Consider the following 14,977-nt stretch of genomic DNA (forward strand, 5'->3'; position numbering starts at 1 on the left):
ATGTACCTGGGAGGTTGTTGCGTGAGCGTTACTGCGCGCGCACGCATTGGATCGCGCGATGGCGGGATTTTGGAGCGCGTCGTCCCGGGCGCGAACCACGGGACGCGACGACGCTTCAGCGCCCGGCGTCGACTTTGCCGTCGATGGCTGGGCGTGTTGCGACGGGTGGGAGGGAAGCCGGCGCTGTCGGGGCCACAGCGACCGGCGAAAGACGAGGCCACCCTCTCACCTCGAAGTTGGCTGCGGCTGATGATCGCGTGCAAAACTGGAGGAGAGAGAGAGAGAGAGGTCAAATCCGCGGCAGTATCACCGCTGCCCCGCTTGCGCTGCCCGCCGCGGTTGTCGCAATGGCAAGGCGGCAGGCCAACCCCGTCTTCCAGCAGCATGCCCACCAGAACACGGATACCAACGTCATGTTCGCGAAGACGTCCCAGTCGCTGGGCGTCGTGCTGCGGCGGGCGCGGGCGTCGGGCTTCCTCGAGCTGAGCGACCGGCGCCTGCGGGCGCTGCCCGTCGAGGCCTACGCGCCGACGCCCGAGGACCTGGATCCCGACGAGAAGTTCTGGGAGATCGTGGAGCTGCGGAGCCTCGACGCCACGGGCAACCTCTTCGACGAGCTGCCGGGCGACTGGCGGTCCGTGGGCACGCTGCGCCAGCTGCGCGTGGGCAAGAACCGGCTCTGCGCGCTGCCCGAGGGCATCTTCGCCGACCTGCCGAATCTGGAGGTGCTCGACTGCGGCGACAACCAGATCCGGCACCTCCCCGGCTTCCAGGGCTGCGGCGCGTCCCTGAAGACGCTCCTCGCGCCGCGGAATCGGCTGCAGGCGCTCGACGCGGGCGTCCTCGGTCTCGCGGCGCTGGAGGCGCTGGACGTGGGCGGCAACGTCGACCTCAAGTGCCTCCCGCGGCTGCCGGAGCGGCTCCAGAAGGTCGACGCGGAGAACTGCGGTTTGACAGTTGTGGACCGGCTCCCGGAGGAGGCTAGGACGCTCTGCCTGTCCAAGAACCGGCTCTCCGAGGGCGTCGACGTGCGCCACTGCCGCTGGCTCACGTACCTGGACCTGCGGAGCAACGGCATGGCGACCTACGCCATCCCCGACCTCCCGAACCTGAGCCACGTCTTTCTGGGGCACAACGGTTTGGGCGACGTGGCGCTGGAAAAGCCGTCGGACGCGCTCGCGCACGTCGACCTCGGCGCGAACCGGCTCCGCCACCTCCCGCCGGCGCTCGGCGCCTGCGGCGGGCTGCAGTCCATCGACGCGTCGAACAACGACCTGGGGGAGGTGCCCGCGGCGCTGGGCTACCTGCCGAAGCTCCATCGGTTGTCGCTGGAGGGCAACCCGCTGCGGACGCTGCGGCGCGACCTGCTGACGCAGGGCTGCGACCGGCTCAAGGCCTATCTACGGACCCGGGGCCCGTCGCTGCTCCCCGAGGAGGCGGAGCTCGCGCGGCCGTCGTCGTCGGGCGACGACCGCCTCGATTTGCGTTTTCTCGCGAACGGCGTCCGCGACCCCGAGTCGCGCGGCGTGCTCGACCTCAAGGGCCGCAAGCTCGAGCGCTGCCCGCTGAGCCGCGACGACGCGCGGACGATCCGCGACGACCTGGCGGCGGACGACGGCCTCGACGAGTACGTCGCGGACCCGCGGAAACGGGCCTTGGTGGCCAAGGTCCAGGTCGTCGACGCGAGCAACAACGACCTCGCGCAGCCGCCCGAGGCCGCGGTGCTCTTGGAGCTGGGGCCCGCGCTGTCGGAGCTCAAGCTCTGCCGCAACAAGCTCTCGGCGCTGCCCCTCGCGGCGCTCGCGCGCGTGCCCCTGAAGCGGCTGGACTGCCGCGAGAACGCCATCGACCGCGACGAATTCCTGGACGCCGTGTCGCCGCTGGGCGCGCACCTCACGGAGCTCGACGCGTCGTCGAACCGGCTGCGGGCCGTGCCGCGGTCCGTCTTCGCGTGCGTCGCGCTGCGGAGCCTCCGCCTGCCGCGGAACGCCATCGCGGGCGACTTGCAAAGAGGCTGGGGCGCGCTCGTGAGCCTGGAGACGCTGGACGTCGCGGACAACCGCCTCACGTCCCTGGGCGACGTCCACGCGGCGCCGCGGCTCCGGGTGCTGGACAGGGCAGGACAAGAGAGCGAAATTCCCAACTTCAAAGGCTCATATCTCGGCCGATTTCCACTCGTTTCGGCTGACTTTTGGACGAGCGATCATCTCTTGGAACGGTCTCGACGCGTGAATGCTTTTTCCGGGACGCGCGCGCGCGGAACACTCACGTTGAAGCGACGTTGAATCACCCTTGTGCTGCCCAGGTGCTGGACCTGGCGAACAATTCGATCCGCAACGTGCCCCCGGAGCTCGGCCTCTGCCCCGAGCTGCGCACGCTCGTGCTCCACGGCAACCCGCAGCGGAGCGTCAGGGCCGCGGACCTCCCGCGGGACACGCCCAAGGTCCTCGCGAAGCTCCGCGACCGCCTGCCGGCGAACGTCGGCGACCGCGCGCCGTCGCCCTTGGAGCCGTCGGGCCGCGGCCGCCGGGGCCAGCCCAAGGACCCCCTCGGCCCGGAGGCGTCGCCGCGCTGGCGCGACGCCTACGACACGCGGAGCCCGCGGCTCCACGAGGGCCACAGCCCCCGCGCGCTCGTCGACGACAGGCCGCCGGGGTCGCCGCCGGCGCAGCGGAGCCGGCCCGGGTCGTCCGACGTCGTCGAGCACGTGCGGCACCCGCGCGTCGCCCGGCTCAAGTGCCCCGTGGGCGAGCCGGACACGCCGCCGCCGCCCTTGGACTCGCCGCCGCCGCCCTTGGACTCGCCGCCGCCGCCGCTCGACTCGCCGCCGCCGCCGCCGGGGAGCTCCTTCGGGTCGCGGCTCCGGGGCCTCGTGCCGAACCGCGACATGGCCTGGAGCCCGGACTTCGGCGACGCGCGCGTCGCGCCGGCGGTCTTGAAGTACGGCAGCCCGCGCGGCCGGGATCTGAACGCGCCGCCGAGCCCGCTGGATCTGGGCGGCGGCGCGCGGGGCGACGTCGTCGTCGGCGCCTGGGAGGGCGAGGCCGACGACGAGACGCAGCCCGTGCTCGGGCGGCCCGTGAACATCTCCACCGCGAAGCGCGAGTTCCGCGACCGCGCGATGGCCTGGAGCCCGGACCAGGGCAGGACAAGGGTGATTCAACATCGCTTCAACGTGAGTGTTCCGCGCGCGCGCGTTCTAGAAAAAGCATCCACGCGTCGAGACCGTTCCGAGAGATGATCGCTCGTCCAAAAATCAGCCGAAACGAGTGGAAATCGGCCGAGATCGGAGCCTTTGAAGTTGGGAATTTCGCACTCTTGTCCTGCCCAGGCCCGGACCCGCGCGACAAGGCCCAGCGGCCGCCGCGGCGGAACCTGGACCTGGGCCCGTCCGCGCCCTTCGCCAAGCCCATCCCCCGGGTCTCGCCGCGCCTCGGCGGCTCGGACCACAACCTGGGTCTGGGGGACCCGTCGCCGAACGCCGCGCGCCGCCTCCGGAAGCCCCTGCCCAAGCCGCGGGCCGCGCGCGACGCCGCGGACCAGGAGGCCCTGCTCGTGCTCCAGTCCAAGGTCAACGACCTCAACTCCATGCTCCGCCACCAGGACGGCGCGCTGAGCCAGGCGAAGCGCTTCGCTTTGAAGAAGCAGCTCGCGCGCGCGAACGCGGACAAGATCCGCTTCGAGCGCGAGCTCGCGTCGCGCTAGGCTTACGTGATCTGGAAGCGACGCGGCGAGTCTTACGTGATCTGGAAGCGCAGCGCCTTCGTGAGCGACTTGGACCGGTCCGGGTCGTCGCCGACGAAGTAGTAGAGGAGCTGGCTGTCCGTGAAGGCGTGGTCCTCGCCGCGCTGCAAGCAGCAGCGCACCTTGTGCCAGTCCTCGTAGTCCGTCGCGCCCTGCTCCTCGTACTTCTCGAGGTAGCCCTTCGCCTTGTCGAGGTCCTCGTCCGCGAGCGTCGCCGTGCAGGGCCGCGGCCGGTGCTCCGGCCCGTCCAGATCGAAGACGACGACGGCGCGCAGCGACACCCAGGCGCCGTAGGTCGGGTGGACCGCGAGGCCCGTGAGCGGGTCGATGTCGCACAGGCCCGCGAGGCCCGCGCACCGCTGAAGCTGGACGCGGTCCTTGTCCGCGTCGAGCGGCCGCGCCACGTAGACGTGCTGCTTCACGTGCGGCGGCGGCTGCGCCCGGTCGAGGCCCTCGATAATCATCTCCTCGACGAAGGCGTCGAAGGCCGTCAAACCGCACGCGTTGCCCGGCCGGTCGACGAACGCGGATTTCGGATTATAGTGCCGCAGGAACCGCTGCCAGAAGCCCCGCGTGCCACCAACAACATAAGCCAGCGCGCCCTGCTCCTTGCGCCCGAAGTTCGGGATGGGCGCCATCTTGAGGTGCTCCTCGGCGATCGCGTCGTTGTACCATTTCGTGCTAAAGGGCGCGCAGAGGTCGAGGCCGACGCGGGCCATCTCCACCGGCAGCGAGTCGGGCCACTTCTTCACCTTCATGCTCTGGCGCGCCGCGAGGCGCGCGGAGACGCGCGCGCCCTTCCAGGACCCGCGGTTGGGGCTGCTCATCGTTCTTCCACCTCGTAGCGCTAGCGCCGTCGTTGCTCGGGAAGTTGAAGTATCTGGGCGAGGTGTTGAAGCGGCTCGTCGCCTCGCGCCGCCACGAGTCCGCCCGCCCACGCGCACGGGGCAACGTGTCTGGCTCGCGCGGCGCCGCCACGTGCGTCGATTCTGTCCGCCCGCGACGCCGGTGACATCCTGCCTCGCGGGGCGCGACTCGGATCACTTCTCGGGTCCCAGCCCGGCCGCCGGGCGCCCGCAACTCCGAGAACCGAAACCCCCCAGGCACACACGTATAAGTCGAGATGGTCGAGTTTAGCACGGCGGGCTTCGAGGCGGCGCGCTGCCTAGTCGGAGCCGACGTCGCGCGTGAAGATCCACTGCGTGTGGTGGTAGGAGACCTGCTTGATGAGGCCCTTCTCCTGGAGCTCCTTGATGGCCGCGCGCGCGAGGGCGCCGTTGACCTTGAGGCGCTCGACGAGGGCGCTGGGCGTGATGAGCTTCATCTTCGGGATCTCGGCGAGGAGGCGCGCGTACGTGTCCTCGTCGAAGAGGACCTTGTTTGCCATCTTCTCGCGGACCTTGCCCTTGGACCACTTCTTCTTCTTCGACTTGCCGCCGGCCATGGCCGCGGCCATCTTGGCCTCCTTACTCTTCTGCTGCACCTTGGGCGGCATGGTTCCTGCGGAGGGGGGCGGCGCGGTCGGCGGTCGGCGAAGGTATCGCCCGGGAGCGGCGGCGGGTCGTGTCGCGCGCGTCACGGGGGTCGGAACGGGGCGGGGCGGGGCCGCTCGGCGCCCCCCGCGCCGCCGTCCGGCCGTCGCCCGGTCGTCGCCGCGCCGCCGCACAGCTCAGCGATTGCGTCAGCGCGAGGGCCCCTCGCGAGGGCCCTTCGCGTCCAGCGCTTCGTCAGGCGGTGCGGGCAACTGCTGACGACCTCGGCGGCGGCGGCGATTCGGCAGAGGGGCGTCTGCGCGGCGGGATTGGGCGTCCATCGCGCACCTTAGAGCTCGCTCAAAGTCGTCGAGCTGAGGAGCTCGCCTTTTTGCGAGAGCACCCCCGGCGAGCAGGACCCCCGGCGAAAGTGGGAGAGCGTATGGCTGCTCCCCCCGAGGCGCAGCGCTAGTCTAGCGCAGCCTAAAACGCCGCCGGTGCTGCCAAAAATGAAGTTACCAATCATCTATCTCATCGCGCAAGCACTTGCGCTCACAACGCCAAAATACACAGTCGTCCTACGCGATACGCAGCACAAGTTTAGAGACCACGAGTTCAGCTGCGCGCTGCAAGGTCTCGGCACGGACGAGACCAAAACCGGCCGCATACGCCACGTAAACCTACACGACGAAGCAGCAGCAAAAAAGCTCGCGGAGCGATCGATCCTCGTGCGCTTCGTGCTCGAGCGCTGGGCGTCGGCCGCGACGCTCGACGAGGCCGCGGCGCGATGCACGGCGCCGCCCTCCTCTTTGACGACAAACCCGGACTCCTGGCGCCTGCGCGTCATGCACCTCGGCGCGGGCCGGGGCCACACGGGCCTCCGCGGCGCGCGGTCGCCGAAGCTCTTCGCCGCGCTCGGTCCGACCCTCGACGCGCTCCCGGGCCCCGTGGACCTGAGCGCCGCCGCGGCCCACGACGTCGCCGTCGTCTACGACGCCGACGAACCCTCCTGCGACGTCGGCCGCGTCGTCGCCGAGGGGTCCGCGTCCGCGCGGCTCGAGGGCTTCCGGGTGGCGGACAGACGGTACCGGGGCTCGACGACGATGGACGCGGAGCTCGCTTTCATCATGGCGCGGCTGGCGAACGTGCGAGAGGGCGACGCCGTGCTGGACCCCTTCTGCGGCACGGGCGGCTGCTTATTGGCGTGCGCGGCCTACGGCGGCGCCCGCGGTTTCGGCGCGGACTGCGACGCTCGGGTGCTGCTCCGGGGCACGTCGCACTGGGACGAGGCCAGCGGGCGGCTGCCGCTGCGGGAGAACGACCGGCTCCGGCACGCTCTGGCGTCGCAGCTCGCCAAGGACGGCCGGCGCGAGCCGCGGCGCGGCGAGGTCTCGGACCGCGTCTGCTCCATCGCCGGCAACTTCGCCGACCGCGGCCTGCCGGCGCCGCGCCTGGTCGTCAGCGACGTCGCGGATTTGGACGAGCGTCTCGACGACGAGCGCTACTACTTCGACGACGTCGGCGGCGCGGCGGCGCCCCGCTTCTTCGACGCGATCGTGACGGACCCGCCCTACGGCAAGCGGGAGCGCGTCGGCGCGCGCGGCGCCGAGGACCTCGACTGGCTGCCCCATCTACTCGCGCTCGCGGAAACGCGCCTCCGCCCGCGGGGCCGCCTCGTCTTCTGGGTCGCGACGCCGCGCGACGCCGCCGCGGGCGTCGCGGCGGCGCTCCCGCGGCCGCCGGGCCTCGGCGTCGTCGCCGCCGCGAGCCAGGGCATGGCCGGCGGCTACGCGCGGACGCTCGTCGTCCTCGAGCGCAACGACGAGCCGCCCGGCGGCGGCGCCGCGGCCTCGAGCGCGACGACGGAGCACCTCGCCCTCGCCGACGCGTGGCGCGAGGCGAGCGCGTAAAATTTATTGAAGTATTAGAAGTAGGGAATCATCACTGTAATTTGGTCCGCCGATGCAATTTGGTCCGACCGTTCACGATTGGATGGCTCGCAGTTAATCTTATACGGTCCGCTCAATCTTGGTCCGCTCAAACCGTTCATTCACAGTATAATTTCGCGACCGGACCAAATTACAGTGATGATTCCCTACAACATGCGCAGCCCACTTATTGACGATGGCATGAGAGCCTTGTTATTGCTCTGCACGATCACGCACGCGAGGCACAAGAAGCACGCGAATCGCGGCTGGCTGCCGGCCCGCGCCCCCAAGGAGCCGGAGCTCCAGCAGCTCGTCGAGCGCGGCGTGCGCGGCGGCCGGCGCCACGAGTCCTGCTACGCGAAGATGCACGGCGTCGGGCGGAACCAGCGGCCGAACTGCTACCGCTTCGTGAGTCCGCCGAACAGCTCGCGCGCCCTCTGCGGCGCCCTCGTGGCCGCCGTCTACGAGCACCGGCTCTGGCAGCGGCTCGAGGCCGCGCTGCGGCGCGCGGCCGCGCCGTCGGTCCACGTCCTATCGTCGTGCGCGGCGCGCGGCCTGCTGGGCAACTGGCTCTGCAGCGTGCGCGCGGCGAGCCCGCGGCGCCTCGACCACGTCGTCGTCTGGACCGCCGACGCCTGCGCCGCCGCCGCGCTCGCCCGGAGCTGGCCGCGGGTCGTCACGATCGACGCGGCCGGGTGGTTCGCCGCGGGCGCGGGCGCGCGGCGCGCGGCCCCCGGCGCCGTCGAGGACGCCGCGGGCCCGTCGACGCGGGACGTGTACGCGCGCTTCTCGGCGCTCAAGGCCTGGATGCCCTACGCGGTCGCGCAGCTCGGCCGCGAAGCTTTGACGCACGACGCGGACGTCGCCTGGCGCGGCGACGTCCTAGGCTGGGTCGACCGGAGCTTCAACGTGTCGCCGGCCATGCTCCTCACGCACAACGCGCCGTCCCACGCCTGCCCGAACCAGGTCAACGGCGGCTTCATCTACGCGTCGGCCGACGGGAACGCGCGGCGGGCGCTCCGCGACTGGTTCGGCGCGTGCGCGAACATGGTGTCCCCGAACGTCCACAAGCCCACGCAGGGGCGGCCCTCGGGGTCGAACAAGACGGAGAACCAGCCCTTCCTCGTCGCGGCGCTCAAGGACGCCATGTACGAGCACAAGGGCTTCCGCTGCGCGTACGCGCGCGACGGCGACGGCGACGGCGTCTTCGACGCGCCGCGGCCGCTGACCATCGTGCCCGACGCCCTCTTCGCCAACGACCGGCTCAACGGCAGCGGCGCGCTCTTCTACCACGCGAACCACCACGAGGGCTGGCGCGCCAAGTGCCGCGCGCTCCGGGCCGCCGGCGCGCTCTTCCTCGCGAACGCGTCCCGCGGCGACGTCTGCGACGCGGCGCCCCGGGGACTCCGGGCGACGTGCGTGGAGGTAGCTTCCTAAGCCACGCGCGTCACGGCGAGGCCTACGGCGGAGCTCGTCGGTGCGAGGCGCTGGACTGGCGCTGGAGTCGCTGGAAGTGGCGCTGGATCGGCGAGCGGCTCGATCCACTTGGCACGCTGCTAGCGCCACCGCGCGCCGTCGCCGCACACGCGCATCGCGTCCGCGAGCCGACAGTGCTCGCGTCGCAAAAGCGTGCACGCTCGCGCGCGAACACCGCACGCGTCGCTGCGCGCGCCGCGCGCCGACACCGGCAGCGCACGCCGCGCATCGCTGCGCGCGCCGTCGACACCGGCAGCGCACGCCGCGCACCGCGCCGCAACGCAACCATGGGCCAGAAGCAGCGCAAGGGCGCGGAGAAGCGCGAGAAGCAGGCGAAGCAGAAGGCCCAGGCGCAGGCCGTGGAGGTCGCGAAGCAGAAGCACCACCTGTCGCGGAAGAAGTGGGCGACGCAGACGATCAAGGAGATGGTCTTCGTGCTCTGCATCGCCGCCGTCGCCGTGCGCACGCTGCGCAAGTTCTACGCCCGCTACGCGCCCCTCGTGCGGCCCGCGGAGGCCGCGGATTTGCCTCTCCTCGACGCGCGCGCCGACGTCTTCGGCCCCGCCGTCGCGCACTCGCTGGCGTCCTGCGCCGACGCCGCGACGCGAAAACAGGCCCGCGTCGTCGCGCTCTTCAGCGACGAGGCCGCGTTCCGCGCCCACGCGGCGACGGCGTGCTTCGCGCCCGTGTTGAGGGCGGCGCGGCTGCCGGCGGCGAACGCGTTCCGCCTGCACGTGCTCCGAAGCGACTTTGCGGCGACGTCCTGGCACTTCGACGAGGCGGCGACGACGAGGATGGACACGCGCTACGCGGCCCTGGCGACGAGCGCCTACTACGTCGACGCCGGCGGCGGCGACGTCGAGGTCGCGCGCTTCGACGAGGCGTGGTCGAGGCAGCACGCGTCGGACAAGCCCGCGGCGCTCGAGGCGCTCGCGGCGCTGAGCGCCGAGGCCGAGGGCCCCGGCGCCTGGGAGGTCGACGGCGCCGCGCGGCGCCGCGCGGCCGTCATGCGGCGCGACGGCGTCGCGACGGCCGCGGAGCTCGGCCGCGCGACGCCGGCCGCGAACGGGATCCTGACCTTCCCGACGGCCTTCCACCGGACCCCGCCCCCGGCCAGTGGACCCGCCGACGAGGACGGCTTCGGCGAGCCGCAAACGCGGCTCGTCGTCGTCCTCGAGCAGTACGCGCTCCCGGCCCACGCGCTCAAGTGGGCGCCGCCCTTCGAGCTCGCGACGACCGTCCGCGGCGTCCGGGCCCTCGCGAAGCCGCCCGTCGCGACGAGCTACTAAGCCATTACAGCTTGTAGCCGCTGTGGACCGCGACGACGCCGAACGTCATGTCGCGGACCGCCGCGGACGTGAAGCCCGCCGCGGCGACGCGGCTCAGCAGCTCGAGCTGGGCCGGGTGCTTGCGGATGGACTCGACGAGGTACTCGTAGGACGCGCGGTCGTCGGCGACGCGGTGGCCGAGCTCGGGGATGACGACGCGGCTGTAGAGATCGTAGACGGCCCGGAGCGACGAGTGCTGGACCCGGGAAAACTCGAGGCACTCGAAGCGGCCCCCGGGCTTGAGCACGCGGCGCATCTCCACGAGGGCCGCGTCGATGTCCGTGACGTTGCGCAGGCCGAAGCTGATGGTCACGAAGTCGAAGCTGTCGTCGGCGTACGGCAAGGACTGCGCGTTGCCCTCCTCGAAGACCATGCACGCCTCGGCGATGCCCCGCTCCGCCGCGCGCTGGCGGCCCACGGCGAGCATCTCCGAGTTAGGATCCGACACGACGAGCGGCGGCGGCGCGCCGCCGGCGAGCGGCGGCAGCCACGCGGAAAGTTCCTCGGCGACGCGGAACGCGACGTCGCCCGTGCCGCCGGCGACGTCGAGGCACCGCGGCGCCTCGCCGGAGGCCCGCGCGACGGCGCCGAGGCCGAGCCGCCCCACGAAGTCGTCCTTCCAGAAGCGGTGCAGCCCGCCGGACATGAAGTCGTTCATGACGTCGTAGTTCGACGCGACGGAACTAAAAACGCCGCGCACGAGGCCCTCCTTGGCCTCTTTTGGCACGGTCTTCTCGCCGAAGTGGGTCGTGTCGCCGGAGAGGCGGCGGGTCGCTGCGGTGGCGCGCATGGCGCGTGCGATCGCAGGCCTCGTCATCATCGTCGTCGCTGGCTGAGGCCTCATGAGGCCAAAGCTTGTGGTAGGGCCGGCTCGAATAGCTTAGCTAGGGTAACCGGACAAAAGATCGCAGGTTTGGTTGAACCCGCGGCGCACAAATATTTGTGCGCCGGCGTCTGTGCGTGAGCGCTCGGCCGCCGCCCCGAGCGCCCTACGCGGCCCGAGCCACCGCTTCCACGGCCTCGCGCGCCTCCATGGTGTCCTACGACCTCGGGCGAGCGATCACTGCGTCCTCTGGGGGCCGCGAGCGGCGCGACGGTTGCGATTTCGACGCTGAACGCGGCGCGAGCGCGTGGGTCGGCGTGCGGGCGCCTGAGGTGCTCGGGAGTCGCGGAGACCTTCCCGAGCCCGAGCCCCACCCGGGACCCGCGCCTGGGCCAGCGCAGCCTCGCAGCCGACGACGACAATCGGTCGAAGGACCGCACATCGAATCCGAGAATCGAGCTCGAGGAACAAGCGGTCGCGCCGGCGCTCCTGGGCGTCCTCAGGACCACTACGGTGGTCCGAGGCCATCTCCATGATGGACACCGCGATCCCCGACGCCTAACTCCCCCCACGCGCGCGCGACGACGACGACGACGACGACGACGCCGCCGCCGCCGCCGCCGCCGCCGCCGCCGCCGCCGCCGCCGATGATGATGACGACGACGCGCGCGCCGTGGTCAGAGTGGCCGTGAGAGATGCCCTATCGATCTCAGCCGCTGAGAGCGCTCGAAACGAGTCCTTTCGAGCTCCTAGGCGTCCATTCAGGGGCGCCCTCAGACTAGTACTCGCCTTGCACACGCCTAGTACGACGGGTGCACGTCGTGCTACCGCGCCAGGGGCGTCGTAGGGCCTGCGTTAGCTTCCTTAGTGTCTGCCTCGGGCATCCAGAACCGCACGGTCTGGCACGTGGCCACGGGGCACGCGCTGCGGGGCGCGTTGGAGGCTCGGGGCTGGGCGTCGAGAGCACGTCGACGTGCTGTCCAGGCGCTGAAACGGCCGCCTACGGTGCTGTCGACGTAGCCCAAAGGCCCGAGCGCGCACCCAGACATGCCTGCGCGGCTCGAGGTCGCTCTGCAGCGACGAGCAACGCCACCGCGGTGCAGGCGGTCACGGCCAGCCCTGCGCCGTGCGCTCGCGCCAAATGCTCTGCGCCTCCGAGTCCGTCGTGGGGCGCGGCGGCGACGCCCAACGAGTGTCTATCTGTCGTCCCGAGGTGCGATGACTCTACCGCTGCGGCGGCGCGGCGGCTAGAGGCGCTCCATGCGTCATTTTGAGCCAGGGAATGCGATAAACAGTGATCAAACGCTGATATTCCAGCAGCCCCAAGGAGCTCACGACGAAGCTGAGGACGAGCAGCCGCTGCGTGTGCACCAGCCGCCGGCGCGTTTATCTACCTGTCACGCTTGGCAGCGACGTGAGCAGAGGCGCGGGCAGCAGCGGTCATCGGCGGCGCCGATTTTGTTGATAAATGCAACATATGATATTGAAGTGTTACTTGAAGTTTAGGTGCGCCGATTGATGGGCAGCCCGCGAATCTGCCGAGGCGCCCTCTTTCCGAGCCCTCGACGCTCGGGCACGCCGTGCTGAGTCGCGCAGACCGATGGAGCGCGCACACGCAGCGACCGGCCGCGCAAAGAGCCTCGACCAGGTGCTGTGGAGCGTCGACCTGCTGGGGTTCGAGGTCGACTTTTTCGACGCCTGCGAGGCGCACCGCGGCCGACAAGGGCGAGAGCGATGCCCGGGGCGACGGCGGCCGCTACACGCACGCAGACGGAGTCGCTGGAGACGAGTCTCGGCGGCCTGGACGCCGATTTCGTGCTGCAGGCGCTCGTCCGCGCACTCCGAGTGGTACCGTTTGGTCGTGTTTCGGAGGTTCGGGAGCCGCTACAGGCCGGCAGAACATGCCCGACGGCCCCCAGTCCCTCGGAGGACGTCTACGGACCGCTGCAGACCGGCAGCCGCAGCGAGAGGGACCCATGCGGCCAGAAATCCTCCGGAAACGCCCGCAGACCATCGTCTACGTGCCCGACGAACCGCGTGCAGCGCCTCACGGAGCTCAACAGCCACGACGAGGGCGATGGCGACCAATTGGGGACGCCCACGGCTCCCCTCGAGCCCCCTGGCGCCGAAATCCGCGAAGACTGGAGCGAATGGGACGCCAGTCGCTGCGACAGTGGCCCATCACGCGCGTATTTTGGTGTGTGCGGGCTGTAAAACGTCGTCCCGCGACGAGATTGGCGCCGATTCGGACGTTTGAACTAACGAGGCGTCCCTCATAGAGACCCTTCCGACGGTGGTGTGCTTTTCCGGAGCAAAAACGACGTCGATGGCGTCGCGCCGCGGACCCCCGGTGTCTCGAACTGGCCCTACTTGTGGCAACGAGCACACTTGGGGCCGCCGATGGTGCTCGGTCCCGGCGTCTGAGACTGCCAAACCAACACCAAACAAGATGGCCGAGGTCCCCGAGCCTCCGACCGGCGCCTGGACCTGCGAATTCTGCACCTTCCTCAACACGAAGGCGTCGCGCGTCAGCTGCGAGATGTGCCGCAAGCACCGGAAGCGCCCGCGCGACGCCGCCGCGGCCGCGCCGCCGCCGCCCGCGGCGGCCGACGCGCCCGTGAACACGGTGGGCGGCTACGCGGCGCGCCTCAGCGAGTACGCGAACAAGGGCGTCACGGGCCTGCCCGAGGCCGAGGACAGCAAGCGCGTGCTGACGTCGAAGCTCTCGAAGCTGGCCGACCTGGTGAAAAACGCGAAGAAGATCGCCGTCCTGACGGGCGCGGGCATCTCGACGTCGGCGGGCATCCCCGACTTCCGGGGCCCCAAGGGCATCTGGACGCTGGAGGACGAGGAGAAGAAGCGGACGAAGCGGCGGAAGCCGCCGCGGAAGCTTCGCGAGACGGTGGACGAGGGCACGGCCGGCGCGAGCTTCGAGTCCGCGGTGCCGACGCCGACGCACATGGCCCTCGTGGCCCTGTCCCGCCTCGACACGTTTGCGTACCTGGCGACGCAGAACGTCGACGGGCTGCACGTGCGCAGCGGCTTCCCGCGCGAGAAGCTCGGCGTGCTCCACGGCTGCGTCTTCACGGAGAAGTGCGAGACCTGCGGCCGCGAGTACTTCCGGGACTACGACCTGGGCGGCATCTCCTTCCAGCCCACGGGGCGACAGTGCGCCTGCGGGGGGCGGCTGCTCGACACGGTGCTGGACTGGGACGACGGCCTGCCCGATTCGGAGTGGCTCCCGGCGACGCGGCACTTCGAGGACGCGGACCTCGCGATCACGCTGGGCACGTCGCTGCGCATCGTGCCCGCGGGCGAGCTGCCGCTGACGTCGAAGAATTTCGTCATCGTGAACCTGCAGCCGACGCCCTACGACGACAAGGCGGGGTTGGTCATCCGCGCGCGCGTCGACGGCGTCATGGCGGCGCTGCTCGAGGCGCTGGGGTTGGACCTGCCGCCACCGCCGGCGCGGGAGGCGCCGCCGGCGGAGGCGGCGGAAGCGGAACCGACGGCGGCGGTGGAGCCGCCCGCGGAACCGGCGGCGGCTGAGCTCGCAACGGCGGAGCCCGTGGGACCGGCGGCGGCTGAGCTCGCAACGGCGGAGCCCGTGGGACCGGCGGCTTAGGAGATAAGGTGCAATCTTAGAAGCGCCGCTTCTTGGCGAGCGCGTCCTCGAGCGCGGAAATTGCGGCCTCGCGCGCCTCGAGCGACAGGCCGCACTCTGCGAGCTCGCGCGGCGTCAGGCCCGGCGGCGCGATGGCGTGTCCCGAATCGCGCTCCGGGGGATTGCACGCGAGCGTGCTCCGCGCGGCCGCGCTGGCGCCGCTTGAGACGAGGATGCCGATCAGCTCCGCGAGCTTTTTCCGCGCCGCCTCGTCGTTGAGCAGAGCAAGGTGGAAAACCGCGAGGTGCAACGACTCGTCGTTGGGATCGGCGCCGAGTGAAATGAGCAGCTTGGCCGCCGCGGCCTCGGGAAGGGACGCGACGAGGTGCCGGAGCGAGCCCTCGAGATCGCACTCGTCGGGGCGCTCTCGCAAGAGCAAGCGAAGCATTTTTTCCTGTTCCGAGTCGCACGTGCGCAGCGCGTACTGGAAGGCCGAGAAGCCCGGGTAGTCGCCTAAGTCGCGCATGGCGACGGACGCGCCGGCTTCCAGGAGAATTTCCGCGATTGAGATCCAGCCGCCCATCACGGCGGACTGGAGCGCG

General features: G+C 70.8%; 5 protein-coding genes across 5 annotated transcripts; 3 read left to right on the forward strand and 2 right to left on the reverse strand.

The window, feature by feature from the left end:
* Positions 1-413: 413 nt before the first annotated feature.
* AURANDRAFT_64486 (hypothetical protein) lies at positions 414-3,705 on the forward strand (the record flags this gene model as incomplete). The annotated part of the gene is made up of 3 exons (XM_009039030.1): positions 414-2,105; positions 2,306-3,179; positions 3,332-3,705. The coding sequence occupies 3 exons, from the start codon at positions 414-416 to the stop codon at positions 3,703-3,705; spliced, it is 2,940 nt and encodes a 979-aa protein (XP_009037278.1).
* Positions 3,706-4,909: 1,204 nt separating this feature from the next.
* AURANDRAFT_59049 (hypothetical protein) lies at positions 4,910-5,239 on the reverse strand (the record flags this gene model as incomplete). The annotated part of the gene is made up of 1 exon (XM_009039146.1): positions 4,910-5,239. The coding sequence occupies one exon, from the start codon at positions 5,237-5,239 to the stop codon at positions 4,910-4,912; it is 330 nt and encodes a 109-aa protein (XP_009037394.1).
* Positions 5,240-6,061: 822 nt separating this feature from the next.
* Positions 6,062-9,909, forward strand: AURANDRAFT_64487 (hypothetical protein; the record flags this gene model as incomplete). The annotated part of the gene is made up of 3 exons (XM_009039031.1): positions 6,062-7,122; positions 7,327-8,569; positions 8,917-9,909. 3 exons carry the CDS (start codon positions 6,062-6,064, stop codon positions 9,907-9,909), a joined length of 3,297 nt encoding a protein of 1,098 aa, XP_009037279.1.
* A 4-nt stretch (positions 9,910-9,913) lies between these two features.
* AURANDRAFT_59050 (hypothetical protein) lies at positions 9,914-10,738 on the reverse strand (the record flags this gene model as incomplete). The annotated part of the gene is made up of 1 exon (XM_009039145.1): positions 9,914-10,738. The coding sequence occupies one exon, from the start codon at positions 10,736-10,738 to the stop codon at positions 9,914-9,916; it is 825 nt and encodes a 274-aa protein (XP_009037393.1).
* Positions 10,739-13,406: 2,668 nt separating this feature from the next.
* AURANDRAFT_4190 (hypothetical protein) lies at positions 13,407-14,228 on the forward strand (the record flags this gene model as incomplete). The annotated part of the gene is made up of 1 exon (XM_009038932.1): positions 13,407-14,228. A coding segment is annotated over one exon (822 nt), but the record flags the coding sequence as incomplete, so codon positions are not given.
* Between the last annotated feature and the right edge of the window lie 749 nt (positions 14,229-14,977).

Source organism: Aureococcus anophagefferens (assembly GCF_000186865.1).
Source record: "Aureococcus anophagefferens unplaced genomic scaffold AURANscaffold_10, whole genome shotgun sequence".
In the NCBI taxonomy this organism is placed as follows: domain Eukaryota; class Pelagophyceae; order Pelagomonadales; family Pelagomonadaceae; genus Aureococcus; species Aureococcus anophagefferens.